The sequence below is a fragment of the Coptis chinensis genome, chromosome 5 (genome assembly GCF_015680905.1).
Source record: "Coptis chinensis isolate HL-2020 chromosome 5, ASM1568090v1, whole genome shotgun sequence".
Taxonomy (NCBI): domain Eukaryota; kingdom Viridiplantae; phylum Streptophyta; class Magnoliopsida; order Ranunculales; family Ranunculaceae; genus Coptis; species Coptis chinensis.
The window spans coordinates 36320979-36339569 of record NC_141460.1 but is presented as its reverse complement, the minus strand read 5'-3'; the positions used below and the strand labels follow the sequence as shown (position 1 = coordinate 36339569).

Sequence of the window (18591 nt, the reverse complement as noted above, 5' to 3'; positions counted from 1 at the left end):
CAAAGGAGAGTGATCAGATACTTGCCGTGAGCCTACCTTTTATCTCCACCCAGCAAACTTGAGGTTCCAAGCTTCATTAAAGAAAGCTCTATCCAACCTGCAAATAACCCTTTTATTACCTCTTTGGTTGTTGCACCATGTGTATTTATTTCCCTCCCAATTACTTTCTATTAGGTCTGTTGTATTGACAAAGTCATTAAACTCCTGCATAATGAGTTTGTTAGGTTGTCTACTTCCTTTCTTTTCATCATATCTCAGAACAACATTAAAGTCACCCATCACCAGCTATGTCATAGTGGGATTCAGCCAGCTCAGATCTTTCCATAACTCTCTTCTATTGCCAAGCCAACAATTTGCATGTACAAAGGACACAACACATCCATTAACCAGAATAGTTAAATGTTGGTCAGAAGCCGCAACCACTGAGGCAGAGATGCCTTTCTTCCAAAAGACCCATAGGTTTCCAATTCTATTATGAGAGTCATTATGAAGCAAAGTATTCTCAAAATAATTCATACCAAAAGAGTCCAACATAGTTACTTGTAGTCTAACTAAAGGTTCAGCCAAACAAACAAGATCAGGACTGTGAGAAATGACGAATTCTCTAAGTCTATCTCTAGCTTTATTCTTCATCACTCCTCTAATGTTCCAAAAGAGTGTCCTCATTGTGAAATAGCGAGATATTTGCCATGCACCTTAGCTTGAGCTCTAGTTCCAGGCCGGTGAACTGCAAAAGTTTCTACCTGTTCTGTATTCCTTTTCTTTTCATCTTTCCTCCCATTCTTCCCAGTTACCTTCGACATTATCTTACTTTGTGCCTCCATTGGAAAATCTTCCACTCTCTCTAGTAAAGTAAAATTGTTACATGTCTGTAAGGGACTAGCTGGCATATTGGAGGGATTGGCTTCAGTAATAGTCCTAATAACCTAATCATGTTCTAGATGTTGGCTCCAGTTATCCTTTGATACTTGTTCAACACCCCTACCATCAGTGGGAGATTGTGGTGGTATTATAGTATGTAATGGCAGTCCATTATAAAACACTTCAACTACATGGTTAGCTTCTACTTATTCTATTGGTCCATGCTTTTCTTGCTCTTGTTGCTGCATAACTCCATCTGTTTGAGTCTTTGTTTGAACCTATGTTGAAGTTTCACTTGACTGAGCCTCTATTTGTAAGTCCTCAGTTTCACCTTCCACTTCTTGTAAGGCTTCAGGTTCATCTGCACTCTCATATTCATCACCTTCATCATTTTCATCCTGATGGTGTTCCATTGTGGACTCAGGTATTGCCCCAGTTGGTGATACCGGCGCACTGTCCTTATTTTCCTGATGAGTATCCTTGTCTAGGTTAGCATTCCCAGTGACTATATTTGCCTTCTCAGCCTGCCTATTCTTTCTTCTGTTTCACTTTTTCTGATTTTGAGTCAAACCAGTTGTGGCTTGATCAGTTGTGCTCGTGTTTTCCTTCTCCTTATTCTTGTTCAGATCTACCTTAAGTATCCGACATTCAGTAACTAAGTGCCCAACTCTCTTGCAATGATTACAAAATTTTGGCAGACGACCAGGTTTTACATTCTGCCAAAATTTAATATCTCTTCCTGCGACCTCCACCCAAATCTTGTCAGGAATTTTTTCATTTAGATCAAAATCCACCAGCACACTTGCATAGTACCCTAAAGTTCTCTTCGTAGTGTTTTCATCAATGTGGATTAGTCTACCAATAGCTCTTGCCAAGGAAAACAAAGTTTTGATTTCCCAATATTCCAAACTCAATCCTAGGAAACGAAGCCATACTAAAGCATTAGAATGGTTTTCTTTGCTTGTGGAGAAGTTTGGAGTCCACTTACTCAATCGCAAGACTTGGTCATCAAAAACCCAAGTTCCCTGACACCAGATTCTTTGGTAGTCTGTCTCATCTGTGAATATGAACATAATGTACCCTTTACCCAAGGGTGTGGCTTACCATTCATGGCTAGGATTCCACACTTGTTTCACTTTCTCGTTGACAAAAGTCATAGTGAGTTTAGACATGTCCAATCTTCCCACTAACGCTAATTTGCAAAAGTCTAGGCCTTTGTCTACTTCTTCAGCTTCTATTGTAATAGTGGGGTACTCACCTTGTCTTCCAGGTACTGGGAGAGTTGTGGTATCGACATCCCTCCCATAAGTGGTGTTAGTTACTCTAGCATAAGATTTTTTTTTTTTTTTGGTTGTGCGCGACACGCATGTCATCACTCAAAGCTTTGTTCGTTGTAGTTTCCTCTACCATCGTTGGAGAAGAATGCTGATTTTGGGTTAAATCAACATTCATAAAGCCCCACGGGCAAAAGATTGGATCTTTAGTTAAAACAGGTTCTAAAATGGTTACAGAAGGCGCTCCCATGGATTCCATCTTGCCCGGAAATCAGAGGGATTGGGGTTAATCGCCGGTTAGGCCGGTCAACCCATTTGAAATGGAAAGTTTTCCTTCCACAGACAGCACCTAATCCGTAGTTTTTAACTATAAGAGGAAAAAGATTTCTAAAACAAGTAAAAAAACATGAAAAGATGGTTATGCCCTTACACTTTCAAAAATTGCTCTGAAAATTGCTCTTTAACACCCTATTGCCCTCTAAGTAGTCTTTCCTCTATAAAGAAGATATGTGAAACAAAGCAGAGGGCGATGGTGATTGAGTGAAGGTGTCTTTCAGCTGTCTCTCATGGTTTTTTAGCATGTCTCGTCTTCTATAGGCATGCCATACCGTGGGATGGTTAGCAGTTGGAGCCCTTGATTTTGAAAACTTTTTCCTTTTATGGGTGATTTCTAATTGTTTTGAGCTTCATCTTTCTCTCTAGTTGGAATAGATACCAAATAGGGCTAACTAGAGATTAAGAGAGGGGATGCTAGATTATCTAGCAATAGAGCTAGTCCTTTTCACTAGATTCACTTTCTTGCAAAATAAGGGAGTGCACAATCTAGGGCAAGCCAAACCCCATGCAGGTTCTCAATTAGAATCACTTAATTTCAAGCACCTTCTATTGGGAGGATCACTTTCGCCATAGTTGTTTTACTTAGTAGTTTTATAGTTTATATTTTCCTGTCATAGTAATTTAGGAACATAAAAACCAAAAAGCCAAAAACAAATGTTTCTTTCTTTCTTTAATAAAATTATTGTTTTCACCGCGCTTATAATAGATGATTCTCGATACATCAATAGTTATGTGATTTTTCTAAAAACAAAATGGGCAATGGATTCTACACTGACCAACCCCTAGAACAACACAATCTAGGGGCGGTTTGAGATCAGTTTTGCTTATTAAGGGTCGCCTATATCACCGCACTATTTGCATGGGTTAGGACATTCCATGTCTTGCACAGTAAATCCCCCAGCTCGTATAACTAAAGCTTTGTCTATCTGGATTGGGTTCACATGAGCTGACACGAAAGTTGCTTGAGATTACCTGTTATGGTTTGTTTTTCAAAAATTAGCGTTTAGGATTGGATAACAGCTTTTGAGTACGAGTATCATAAAAACATCTCTCTATAGTTTTCAAAACTAGAGGATATAAAAATAAAAATTATACTCCTTGGAGTAACCAAAATGATATCGGATTCACGTATAATTTTATCTTATTGTCAAAACCTCTATATGGCAAGAGATATCTTTTGCTTGAAAAAATAAAAATAAAATGACGAGGCGTCTCCAAACGAGAAATAAACAAATAGTGTAACCTAAAGTGATAATATTATCTGTTTAATTCTATCTTTTGCTTTCACGTCTCTATTTTGTCTTGAGAATCTAACGTTAAAAAACTCAAAATTATACAAAATTTTCAGCTATCAAAAATTGTAAAAATTCAAAAATTTCTTTTCTCCCCCCTTTCTAAAAACCTTTCAAAATGTCTAAAAACAATTCTTCTCCACCGAACAATGCTCAATGGAGATGTGTACCCTCCGATTTTGAAGTTTTTGCATATCTTTCGATTGATATTCAACTTGATATCAGGAAGAGAATTCACACCATCACACCTGGTGTAGGAAAAAGTTCCTACGCGTGCAGACGACGTGCAGTCAGGGAGAACTGGTCCTTGAGATGTCAAACACCAGGCTGCCCTGCACTTCAGCCGATAAGTGAGGGTTTAATATTTACAGTTTACATGTGTCTTGCACCAAAACACAGAGCCCAGCTTTATAGAGTAATCAAACCATCTGGTTGGGATTGATTCGATTATTGGGAATCTGATTGAAAACGACCCACCTTTTTACAGTTTTTCAAAATTTAATAAAAAAATAATAATTAGTCTTTAATTTAACGTTTGTATATTCTTTCCACCATCCGTTCCCTTTGCTCTCATAACATTCTTTTTTATTCATTCTGCTATTCGTACACATTTGTTTTCAAGTTCGCACACTCTATTGTTTTTTAGAGCTCATTTGTGTATACAACTTATAGGCGTGCATATATCATCTTGTGTGTCATACACCATTGGATCAAAGCATGTGATATATCATCTTTCGTGCTGATCGTTTAGACAGTTCGTTTGTCCACATCGGACCGGTAACGAAGCCAGGATTTGCATTTTACACATCACGAGAAGGAACATGACCTTTTTGGTATTTCTGAATTTTATATGGACTTGGGCCAAAATTTTAAAACAATAAAAACCTAACAACCGACGGTCATACGCGGGTTTAAAAATCCAACCGTTCGACTCACCTTTCTTTTTCGCAAAAACCTAATTTCAGAACAATCAAACTGAGCTGCGCCCACACTTCATAAACCTGAGTCGTGCCTCTATCTTCGCCAAATTAAAAACCCTTCATACAGTTTCTAACAAACCTTCATCCCACCTCATACCCACTTTCAATTTAACAAAACATCCACCCATGGCTGGCAATCAAGAGATTGTACCCGAAATGGAATTTTCAAATCTATTTGATTTAGGGGTTTTTGATGTTTTCATCAAGGGTCAGATCCTTAGGAGCTCACTGCTCCCCTTATCTTGTTCAAGCTTTCTATCGCAGCTTAGCTCATGGTAACGAGGGTTTAGTGACCATTTTGTTTTGGGGAGGTACACATGAGTTGACTAGGTAGTTAATTAGGTTGGTTTTGGGTATCCAGGCACGACACGAGGTCCCCGAGAGTTAGCAGTTCTATGGCACAGTGTTAGATTTGATGCATGCGACTTTGTTAGAGGGCGAGTACGTCACTGGTTCCAACTGGCGAGGCAGACTTCCTTGAGGAAGAACTAGCTGGCAGTGGCAACTTTGATTGCGTATAACCTAGTGGGGATGACGAAACCTTCGGATATAGGTAAGTCGATCCTTCACATTCTTTGGATCTTACAGACCCGGAATAACGGGTTTTGTATTTGTTCTTTCTTATGAGACCAGCATACTCAGATTAAACAGAGTACTGCTCCCCTTCCTACCTTTGTAATTAAGCTTGTGCTTAGTTAGGGAACAGTAGTTTTGAGTGAATTTATGGCAGTGAAGATTGCCACATTCACTCATATCTACCTTTACTGCGTTTAGCACGACTGGTCCCCAAAGGCTGTAGATGAGATCGAGCACGGTCTCGATGACCTCCTCCACCTCCAGTAGACTACTTTTCTCTAAGAGTTCTGTCTCAGTTCAGGCGACCCATGGATGCTTTAAGATTCATGAATTAGGGTCAGCGTCAACTACATCAGCAGTTGAATACAATTCAGCAAAAGCAGCGCAACTTTCAGGCCAACACTCTTAAGATACTTCAGGAGCTGAGCGATAAGATAGTTCCAGATCCTAGTCCTCGTACTCGAAGAGCTCGACGAGAGTAGGGAGAGAGTAGTTTGAGTTCATCTCGATGTAGTTAGTTCCCTGTGCGGATTCTAACTAGGCAGCTCCCTAGTGTCCGCATAGATAGATGTAGTTTGTTTTCATATTAGTACATGTCTTTACTTTCTACACTTGTAGTTGTATATATGCTGATATTAGTAATATATGTTATGTATGTATGTGTACTGCGGAATTTGGATGAGGATTTTTGGTATATGAGAAGAAGGAAATAAAAATACATCATGCCCAAATAAATTTTTTTTTAAAAAAAAACCCCCAAAAAATTTCATGTTAGAATAATTACATTTTTACCTTTTAGTTAACTCATGTACATCTTATTTTATATCTATCAACCCACGCTCCAAACTTGTTTGGGGGCGGTATATTCTCATCACGAAGAACATAGTATAGGTTTCTTGCCATTTTGCTCATGTTCCTATGGTAATCTCTTTCCTTTTCTTCATACTTTGAGGACAAATCATATTTCTGTTTGGAGGTGGTATAGTAACATTCTGCAAAACTTAGGCATTTATTATATAGCAATTCTTATATTAGATATATTAAGTATATTTATATATTTCTTTCTTTTTGTAATTTTTTTTGAAAATACGAAAAATATTTTTCTGTTTAGTACTAAAAGACTTGTTTTCCTTTTTCTATGATGAACAAATGGTTTAGGAGTCTCATTATAGCAATAGAGTAAAGATTCGTTCATTGAACGCATACTAATATACATACAATAGTTTCTGCATCTTTTCATGAATGGCATGCATCAGCATCATTGATTGTATATAACAGTAAGTTTCTGAAGCCGAGGTTAGAATAATTAAGTTCCATATCCTGTGAGAATCTAGCCAAAAGCCTCATCTAAATGATTATTGAGTGATGACACAAAGGATGTCCGGATAGAAAGACCACATGTCCACTTGCTTGATCACCACGCCATATCCTAGGAGAGAATTTAGGCCTTTTTTTTTTTTATCGATATAGCTAAATAAATGTTAGAAACCCAAAAAGATAGTTTTTCTTCTAGTTACCCCCCTTGAGCCTTCACCAATTTCTAAAAGCCTTTTTATTCTTTGCCATCAATCCCTGAACTGTTACTACAAACAATAAAAATCGTACCCAGCGGACGAGTTGAGAATTGGATGAACAGTAAAAAGAGAAGAGAATGCCTTGTATAAAAAACAGAATAGTTAGTTGCTTCAAAAAGAAAAGAAAAGAAAAGAAAAGATTCAAAAATTGAAATCTCCCAAAAGTTCAAAATCAAACGGAGTCACTAACAAAAAAAAAGTTAGAACTCCCAAAAATCAAGATCATATGGAGTCACAAAGCCAAAGGGCTAAAGAATGAATCACAAATTCAGAAACAAAAGAACAAAATGAGGTTCTTCTCTAGTACAACTATCCTTAAGACCCAATTTCTCAACTTATTAGAGTTTGTTTTCCATTCTTTTTTATTTCTAAACCACTACCTTATCCCTGTAATTCCTAATAAAAAACCTCTAACTCAACTAGGAATAGGATAGTGTAATAGTAAGTAGCAAGTGTGATCAATCAACCCCGATTTTCTTTGGACGTCATTCATGCATGTGAGGAATATAAGTGCCCTCTACAATTGAGAGAATGAAACTTGAGTGAATCTATCAAAGAGTTGTGATTGCAACACACCCCTGTGAGAACTCACCTTAAGGACGCTTTCCAAAAGTTTTGGAAACGACTCTGCTTTTGCATTTCACTGCTCATGTTTTGCACGTTTATCTTTAGATGATTAAATTATTGTGTATATGTTATTCTGAGTTCAAAGGAGCTTTTCCTTATTCCCCCGCTAATGAGATGTATAGACTTCTGAGAATAAACAAGGAAACAAGACCCTTTATACTAGATAAAGGAAATTTGTGAGTACCTTATATGGGAAACTCTCATGAGGCTTAAGCTCATCCACTATGGAATTTCTAGTGGTTTAAGGCCTTGTTGCATATGGTCAATGCAATTACACTCCGCGAAACGAGACTAGTATAATAAATCACACATTTGTGATCTTCATTTTTGTCTCATTTTTGCTTGAGGACAAAAAAATGTTGTTTGTGGGTAGTTTATCAGACCCTTAAATGTGCGTTTAATTACCTTTACAATGCTTCAAATATGCCTTTCTTATGCTTAATGAACAGACAACTCGTAGTTTTACTACCTTTTGCAGGATACAGGCCATTTAGGACTTATACTCCTAATACATGCATTTTAGCGCAAAAAGGAGTTCTATCGATGCTGGTTGGGAAGATTCCAGCTTAGGAGAAAAAGTGTCAAAAAGTCAAGGTCAAAGTCAACGGTCAAAAGTTACGGACTCAAAACCAAAAGACGGAAGATCATGTCCTTAACCCAAAAGAGTGAAGATTATGTCCTCAACTCAAAAGCGGCATCCTTAGCAAGCTTGTTCAAGAAGATACCTAAAGCATAAAGCAACCCTAATGAGGTGTCCTAATTCTAAAGGATGAGGGCAAAGTTGTAAAGTGTAAAAGGTGTAGTATATAAGCCAAAGTGAGAGGAGAGAGAACTTACCCTAGAATTAATCTTTGGTCATTAGGAGTAGTTTAATATGTTTTAATTAATAGTTTAATTTTTATTTACCTTGTTTTCCGTTTTCATGTTCTTCAAGCTTGACTTAATGAATCGAGTTCTTATTTGTCTTCAGTACAAATTTTTCAATCTTGTTTCCCACTACTCTTATCTCATTACATCTTTCTAATCTTGCATTTACAACCCCAAACACAAGTTCACTCATTTGACAAATTCAAATGAGTGTTACTCGGTGACTAAGCAATCTTAACAAATTTCTTTCCATACATGTTTTCATTTTAACAATATTAAAAGTCTAGTATTCAAGCTTCCCATTATACAACTAATTTTTTTCTTTGATAACACCAAAAGCAACCATAGTTTGATTAGAAAAGCTTAGAGAGTGAGAGTTTCTATCATCAAACCCATCCTTCTTTGCATAGATTCAAGATGAAAAACAACACCCCAAACCACCACTATCTACAAACATCAAAGATCCTAAAGAGATTTAGATTTCCAATTCCTTTCATTAAATGGATTACTATGTGCTATACTTCTCCCTCATACTCCATCCTTATTAATGGAGTTCCACAGGGCTATTTTGAAAGAAGAAAAGGGCTAAGACAGGGGACCCCTTATCTCCTTACTTATATGTTCTGGTCATAGAGGTCCTAGGTGGTCTTATGAAATGGGCCATGAGTAGAAAAGTAATTGATTATCATTCCAAGTGCAAGAGATTACATATCACTCACCTATGCTTTGCAGATGATGTTTTGTTGTTTTGAAAAGGTAATGCAACTTCTATTGAAGGAGTACGTAAAGGAGGTGTCAGAATGTTTCTCCAACCTAACTGGTCTGAAGCTCAATGCTAACAAGACCACAATGCTTACTAGCATCATTTATGAGAATGGAAGTAAGGACTTGGCTAGTATAATGGAAGTTTATCTTATCTAACTTCCTATTAAATACTAAGGCCTCCCTCTCACAGCTTCTAGATTGGGTCTTAAATATTACTTGCCACTGATAGAGATGTTCTTCTTTAGAATAACTAACTGGAAGAATAGATTATTGTCCTTTGCAGGGAGGGTACAACTGATCTAATCAGTTTTACAGTCTTTCCTAAGCTATTAGGCAAGACCTTTTATGTTACCCATTGGTGTGGTGAATAAGATCTCTAAGATAACAAATAAGTTCTTGTGGTCAGGGCCATCTATGGAAAGAAGACTACATAAAGCCAATCACGCAACTCTCAGGCTTAGTAAGATGGAGGGTGGTTTAAATATCATAGATGCAAGAATATGGAATGTGGCAACTTACTGTGGGCTCATTTTTAAAATTGCTAGCAATGAAGACTCTCTGTAGACTAGGTGGATAAAGGAGTATCAATTGAAAAGGAAGCATTTTTGGACACTTAAGGAACCTACAGATTGTTCATGTGTTTGGAGGATAGTTTTTAAATATAGAAAGAAGGCAGTCAAGTTCATTACTCACTTGATAGCAAATGGTCAGAGCACAAGCCTTTGGCACTAACCTTGGTCCGTGAAGCTTTCATATAGTGGTGAGTTCAAAGTATTGAGTGAGGTTCACCATAGATTGTTTAGATCTTGAATGTATGGGAGTTTTGAGGGAGGGAAGGTAGGTTTCTTAGATTTTAAGACTTGTTTTTGTTAACTCAATTTGTATTGAAGAGATCTTGTAAAGACTTTGTTGATTGAAGAATTGAAAACACAAACATGAAAGAAATAACTTGATTGAAATGAAGAACAAACTTGAAAGAAATAACTTGATTAAAATGAAGAACAAACTTGAAAGAAATAACTTGATTAAAATGAAGAACAAAAAGTAAAACTACTTGAATGTAAATGACTTGAAAAATAAATCCTACACTAATCCTACATGACACTAGAATAAGTCTAGGTGTTTTATCTCCTCTTACCTTTTGGTTCTTATACCCCTACTTTTACAAAAGTCTGATTTGCCCTCTCCTTCTACAATCAAGACACCTCACCATGGTTGTTTTATGCTTTTCCTTTTTGTTTTTTCAGTTCTTATTGATCTAGCTAGGTTTAGAGCAAGCCTTCTTTTGTATCAAGGACATCCATATTTAGTCTTCTGAGTTAAGGACGTGACTTTCAGTTCTCTGGTTCTGAGTCCTTGACCTTTGACTTTGACTTTGACTTTTCAGCACTTTTTCATAGCAGCTTTGAGTCTTCAAAATAAGCGTAAATAAGGCTCATTTTGGTGCTAAAATGTAGTTTTAATGATAAGTGGTCTGAATTGCTCTATAACCTGAAAAAGATAATAAAAGTTATGAGTTGTCTTTTTATTATACATAAAAAGGGTTGTAATGCAGTAATGTAAGGGTAATAAAACGCACATTTGGGAGCTGATCACCACCCCTAAATAACATTTTGTTTGTCCTCAAGCAAGGATGAGAGAAAAAACTAAGATCACAAATGAGCGATTTATTATTTATTATACTAATCTCATTTCGCGGAGTGCGATTGTATTGACCATATGCAACAAGGTCTTAAACCACTAGGAATTCTTTAGTGGATGAGCTTCAAGCCTCGTGAGAGTTTTCCAGAGAAGGTACTCACAAACTTCTTCTATCTAGTACAAAGGGTCTTGTCTCCTTATTTATTCTTAGAAGTCTATATATCTCATTAGCGGGGAATAAGGATAAACTCCTTTGAACTTAGAATAACATATGTACAGTAATTTAATCATCTAAAGATAAATATGCAGACATGAGCAATGAAGAGCAAAAGCAGAGTTATTTCCAACACTTTTGGAGAGCGTCCTTAAGGTGGGTTCTCACAGGGATGTGTTAAAACATAAACTCTCTGATGGATTCACTCAAATTTTGTTCTCTCAAATGCAGCGGGCATTTATATTCCTCACATACACAAATGACATCTGATTAGCTCCCAAATGTGCATTTTATTACCTTTACAATACTGCATTACAACCCTTCTTACGTTTAATGAAAAGACAACTCATAGCTTTTATTGCCTTTTTCAAGTTACAGAGAAATTTAGACCACTTATCATAAAAGCTGCATCTTAGCACCAAAAGGAGCATTAATCACGCTTATTATGAAAACTAGAAGCTGCTATGAAAAAGTGCTGAAAAAGTCAAAGGTCAAAGGTCAAATCTCTCAACTCAGAAGACCAGAGATGGAGGTCCTTAACATTCAATATGGAATTCTCCAAAAGCTATCTTGATCAATAAGTAATCAAAAAACAAAAGCAAAAAGCAAAAACATAAAGTAAAGGGTGAGGTGTCTCAAATGTAATGGAGAAGGGCAAATTAGTAAAAAGCATAAAGTAGGGGTATATAAACTAAAAGTTAGGGAGAGAGAATGCACTTATACTTAATCTAGTGTCATGTAGGATTTATTTTTCTAGTCTATTTTCATTCAAGTCATTTTACTTTATTGTTCTTCATTTCAATCTTATTATTTTGCTTTGTTATTCAATCAATCAATCTTCCCTTTTTATTGTTATTTCTTTCAATCAATCTTTCCATTACATCAAAGTTTGTGTTTACATCTTCCATTCAACAAGTTTTTTATATTCTTCATGTTCTTCATTCAACTAGAAACTAAACAAGTCCAAAAAAGAAACAACCTTCCTTTCTTCTAAAACTCCTAATCATTTTACTCTAAACAATCTATGGTGAACCTCACTTCAAATCTTTTGAAGACTTCCACAAGTGCTACAATTTCAAATGGCGCCACTGTCGAGGATTGAAGGAGCAAAGATGAGTGGTTGAGCATCTAAGAAGGGAAGCATTTTTCTCATCCTTTTCACTTCCTGTTTTTTAATTTCTTTGATTTATTTCGTTATTTTTCATTACTGACTTACTTTTCTGCAAATCCATGTTCAAGATAAATGATAAGAACCCAAAATTGTAGTTTGAACCCCTTAATAATATTACATTTGGACCAATTATGTTTATAATAAATAAGAGTTAGTACTATTTATGTATTTTTGTGTATTTCAGGTATTTGAGTCAAATATATGAATAAATATGTCACTTTTACAAGAGAAAGGAGAAAAGGTTGGTTGCTAAGAAGTTCTATGATTGAAGCCCAAGTTTCAAGGAGAAAAAACCTTTCTATAGCCCAGTCAAAGTCAATGCGGGCAGATATAGAGCATAAAAGTCAACATAACTTCCACAGGCCATAGCTTTGGATGCAGACCTCGGAATTGGACCTACTATATGTCAAAATGACCATCTCGGAAAGAGCTTTCTAATGGCCTAAGCCTTGATCCAATCAGGGGAGTAAACGTGAATGAAAAGACTGTTGCAGTAATTTCTAGCAGAGAAACCCTTTTTGGACTTAAGTAATTAGGTTTTGGGCTTGATTTAATGGCCCAAAACATAGCTCCAAGGCCCATGCATGAAATTGTAAACCTAGTCCTCTCCTATATAAAGAAGACTAAGTCATAACTCTCTAGAACTTAGTTTTTAATTCTTAGACTCTCTCCCATTAGTTATTTAATTTAGTTTTAAACCCTAGTTTATGTTATTTAGCCTAGACACCATTAATTCAAGTCAAGTTATTATTAATCAAGTAGTTTTTTCATTATGTCTTCTTCTACTTATTATTATGTTTATGATAGTCTCATGATTCATAGCTAAATCTCTATTAGAGGGGTTTGATTAAAGCTTTGATGAAGACTTGATATGTTAGTATATAATAGTTGTAGTAAGATATTCCACTCTAGAAGGTAGTTAATTCACTATGAGAATGAGTTTCAATTGCCTCACATGCTAATTATTAGTTGGTAGAGATGCCATGAATAAATAGGGATAAAAATACCTAACCTTTATGTGAAAACATAAAGATTAGGGTTGCAACAAAAATCTACACTAGCATATTAAGAATTAAGAAAGGTGGAATCAAATCCCCCTAATCTCTTCTTCTCATTCACATATTCTCATGAAATTGCCATAGTATAATTTAGAATATCTTAATTAGTTATTTTTGCCATATTAGTATAATTAAATTATTGCTCTCATTGATATTGTAGAATTGTTAAGTTAGGGAAATTGTTACATTTAAGCAACTAGGAGTGGAACGAATTCTGACTCCCGTTATTGCATGACAATTGAGAGTAGAACTTTGACAACAAGTGTTAATCCATGTTTTTACTTCTACCGAGTTTAATTAGTTAAGTAGGAGTAAAAGCGTGTTTTTAATATTATCAAATGGCGTCGCTGCCATCTTAGTTGTGTTTAGATTAGTTTCCCCTTCCTGTTTTCAATTCTATCAAATCCCATTTCACACACCCACCTGATTGTTTGTGTTCTCACTGTGTTTATTTTTTTCAGAAAAAATGGGATTTTTGCTCCTGGAAGTTTTTTCGAAACAGTACTCGGAGCGCTCCCGCCCTCTTGTTACTAGAATTTTTTTTTCGAAGAGTACCTTGAGTGCGCCCGCGCCCCTCCTGAAGAAAGCCCAATTCACAGGTTAGTTACAAGCTCTCTTTTGGTTTAAGTTATTTTTTATTCAGTGTTCTGAACTTCTTCAATGCACTGAGATTGCATATCAAAGACGCTATTCATACGTGGAGCAAGGAGGCATTCAGGTACTCAAATGTAAGTAAAACTAAAACTATTTTCTGCTTAATATTATCAAAGTTTTCTACTCTCGATGCTATTGCAATAGGTGGAGTAGAGAATTCGTTCCACTCCTAGTTCTTTAGAATTCAATGTTAACTACGATAATCAGTCTATCAAAGTCAATGAAAGTAATGATGGAATTTATACTACGATGGTAATTCAACTAATCAAGATACGATAATTCAACTACGGAAATACTAAATTGACAATATGATAATGAATTAAGGGAATTTGATTCCACCTTGATTCGACTTAATAAACTAACGAAGAAATGTCGTAATCCGAATTGAAATGCTTTGAATCATCATACTATCATTTCTAAAATAAGAACAATCAAAACAAGTCATTATTGAATAACTAATTAACTTTCTTAATCTAATTTAACAATAGTCTAAGATTCAAAATGGATTACAACTTAAATTCAAACTAATCTAAAACTAAAATTATGAATACTAATTATCAATTTAAAACAACTAAATCTATGAATGCAAGATTGAATTAGAAATTAAAGATTAAAATATAAACTAAGTATTTTATTCTAAAATTCAAAACTTGTTCTAACAACTAATAGAATTGACAACTAATTAGATTAATCTATATAAACTAATTTAATGAATTAAAACTAAGTATTTGGATCATTGACTAATTCAAACTAACTAGAAAAATGAATTGCTCAATAAAAACTTAGTTTAAAACTTATATCTCTCCTCTAGATCTAACTATCCTTAAGAGCTAAGTCTTTTTTTGTTAAATGGAGGAGACCAGATCCACAAAATCGTGCATAAGCTGAGGAGCCTATTTTGGGCCGGAAAATCGAGCCCAAAACCTCAGTACTTCAGTCCACAAAGGGCTTTTTAGCTTTGATTTGACTTCAATTGTTTTTTCGTCCACTTCTGCTCCTCTGATTGGATCAAGGCTTAGACCATTGGAAAGCTCTTTCCAAGTCGGTCGTTTTAACATAAGGTAGGCCCAATTCCGAGGTTTGAGTCCAAAGATACGGCTTTTCAGAAGTTCTGCTGACTTTTGTGTGTTGTTTCTGCCCGCGTTGACTTTGACTTTTCATCTTTGACCGAGTTTAAAAAGGTTTTTTCTCCTTGAATCTTGGCCTTTTATCATAAAACTTCTTAGCAACCAACCCTTGCTCCTTTATCTCGCAAAAGGGCACATATTCGACTCCAATGCCTGAAATGCATAAGAACGCGATAATAGTATTAATTCTTACTTATTAATCACATAATTGGACAAAAGCGATATTGTTAAAGGGGTTAAAACTACAGTTTTGGGCTCTTATCATACTCCTTCTTCCACTCCTCGCCTTTTCTGTCAGAGGAGTTTCAATTCTAGTATATCAGGGTTGTTTGAGTGTTGTTCATATTTGTTTCATATTGGCTTTAGCCTTGCATGAGATTAAGGTCCGGTAAGAGTAAACCATCTAATGTTATCTATCATAAACATCCACGCACATACCTATCTAGAAATTTATAGTTAGAGTTTTGTTTGCATATTAATTATCCTAGAATATATTTTTAAAACCAATATGGCATATCAATATGTATACCAACAATCATGTGGTTATTATGCAAACCCTTCACCATGTTCATGCTGTGGTAGTCCTTACCATTGGGCTTCTCAGTGCCCATCATACCAAGAGTTTGGACCTACTATAGGATATAATAATAATTATGAGCCTCAATTTTCAAATTTTCATAGTAACAAATACAATCAAGAGTTTTCTAGTCATCCAAACTATACATGGAGTCAACCAGTGTCGTCTACTTCTAGTTCCGTGATGAGTATGTACAACGAACCAAACACTTTTCCGTGCACAATTTGTTCAGATCCAGGCCACACCACCTATTCATGTCCCATATTTATTCAGCCTTAACCTAACCCATCACAATACGAAATCAACTAGAGTCACTCAAACGCCAATAACTATGACTATCAAACACCATACTAACCCGACCCACACCACTAAGCTTCCCCTCTGCTAATGACATTTGACAAAATAATGGCTCAAAACAAAATAATACTTTAGATCCTAGAACGGACAAGATTGATGCTAACCTCACCTATGCCAGACCCTTCCACCATGCCAGAAATCACCCACCCATCTAGTTCGCCACCATACCCAGACCAAATTTCCCAACAAATGACTGACTCATAACAAACATTTAGGGAACAAATAGCCAACAATACAAAAAAGGTTTAGAGAACAAAATGCCAAAACCCAAACTATGCTTCAGAATCTAGCCCAAATGATTTCCATGATTCCCTCACCTAACACAGAACTTTCAACCTTGCAAGAGATCGACACACAAGTAGAACAACCTATTCCCATAACCACACCATTCGACCTAGTTAAGACCTACCCTGAATTTTATGAACCATTACCTTCCCATGACCCTCCCATTAACCATTATATTAACTCCACACCCTACCTAAATGAGGAAATTCTTGAAGACGACTCTTTAGGACTTGTGTCGGATGACCATGATGCCATTGAGGAAGCTTATATTGTTTTAGAGGATGAGAGTGAGGAAATAGAAATCAACAATTCTAATCTAAGGCATGAACAAGGTAATGTGCAGGAAGTAAATGAAGTAACTTCTTTAGCGCAATGTGAATCTCAATTTAGTTTGGCAGCTGAGGATCCACCAACTGATGAACCACCATCCACCCGAGTTACCACCTCCAAAAATCCAACCATTTATCACAACTAAGCCATCCATTCACCCACCATTTCAGAGGAACCTCGAATTTGCACTTGAGCAAATTGCCTCAGAAACCCTATATAATTTTTTCAACCTTCACGGTGAAGAGTGCTTGCCTAGCACACAATCCCATGAGTACACCATTCCTGTAGTTGAGAACCAAGCATTGACCGAGTGCAGTGAGAAACCTAGTTTGTCTTATTTTTTCTCATTTGAGCCTCATGAAAGACATCAGGATCCATACTTCATTCATTTCTCACTTAAAGTATCACTAATTCATCTTTGGGTCATTCTAACTCTATAAAACAGCTACAATATGATAGTTTGCATGTGTTCTTTGATAGGTTGCATAAGTTTTCATTCATTTTTCTACAAGATTGTTTCCAATTATACAACTTCATTCTGTTTGGGGGTGCATTTAGTATCATGTTTTTATGGCTAGACCCAACTCTTTCGACTATTAGTTTATAGTTGACCACACATCATCCATTTTGTGCCACCCTAGTTTCTTGCTTGTTTGGGGGTGCGCACAGTCTAGGGGAATCTGACTTAAAACAACCCCACATTAAGTCAAGGGGAATCTGACTTTAAAAGACCCATATAATTTTTTGTAAAATACCACCTTAATGGAGTATAGGCCACAAAATTTTTCAAACTTATAAAGAGTTTTCAAATTTTGTTTGGGGGTGGCGTATTTTGGTATTTCATTTCAAATCTTTTTGCCACCCTTTGCCTGTCATGTTTACTCCAGTAGAATTTGTTTTAGTTAGTACGCAACAGTTTAATTGTGCCTCATGTTATTATATTATCTTTATAATATTTCTATTATAGGTACTGCCAATTTTTACCACGTTTTTATGATAAATTCTTTCCTTATCTCTTTACACTTTGAGGACAAAGTGTTCGATTGTTTGAGGGTGGGATATAAACATTTGCAAAAATTAGGCACCGAGTAGGATATACATGTATAATATGCACTTTACTTTTTAGTAAAAAATTAAAATTAAAAATAAAAATAAAAATAAAAAGTATTTATATTTTGCACTTAGGAATATTGCTATTGTTTCTTTTTCTCTAATGATAGTAGTTTAGAAGTTTCATACTAGCTCTTAAATTAGAATAGTTCTTAGAAACGTAAGTTAATTTGTAGGTAATAATCGTTGCATCTTTCCATAAATATATTTCATGAGTATCTATGTTTGTATTGACAGTAAGTTTATGAAATCTAGGTTAGAGTACTTATTCTATAAGTCCTATGAGATTATAACCTAAAAGCCTTATGAGTGAAATATCTGAGTAATGACACAAGGGAGAAGTAAATTCTGAATAGAGAAATCACACGTCCACTTGTTTGATCACTATACCATATCCTAAGCGAGAATTTAGGCCCTTTTTGCATCGATATAGCCATAAATTCAAAGCTATATGAAATTATTTTCCGCTAGTCGTCCCTCTGAGCCTTTCTTTAGCCTTTCCATAAACCACAAATCATTTACCCTTTTATGAGAAACAAAACAAAATAAAAATCAGCCTACCCACTTTTGAATGAGACTAAGAATAGAGATGAAATGAAGAAAAAAAAGAGAAAGACTTGTGGAAAACCAAGAATTTGTTAGTTGCTTCAAATAAGAAAAGAAAAGAAAGTTTCTATCCAAAGAAAATAAAAAAAATAAAAAAAAATAAAAAGTTAGAACTCCAAAAACAGAATCAAAGGAGTCAAAAGCCAAAAGAAAAAGAAAAAATGGCTAAGGATGGAAACAAAGTGTAGAAGCAAAGTAAAACAAGTTTTTCTCTAGTTAGATATTTTGAAGACTCTATTATCTCAGACTTGTCCTTTTGAATATTTATTTCCTTCATTCTTAAACCATCACCTAATCCTCACAACACCT

The 18591-nt window shown here is 35.6% G+C and overlaps 1 protein-coding gene across 1 annotated transcript; it reads right to left on the bottom strand.

Annotated features, from left to right (window-relative positions):
* Positions 1-1406: 1406 nt before the first annotated feature.
* Positions 1407-1934, bottom strand: LOC147497415 (uncharacterized). The gene has a single exon (XM_086562879.1). The coding sequence runs from the start codon at positions 1932-1934 to the stop codon at positions 1407-1409; it is 528 nt and encodes a 175-aa protein (XP_086419005.1).
* Between the last annotated feature and the right edge of the window lie 16657 nt (positions 1935-18591).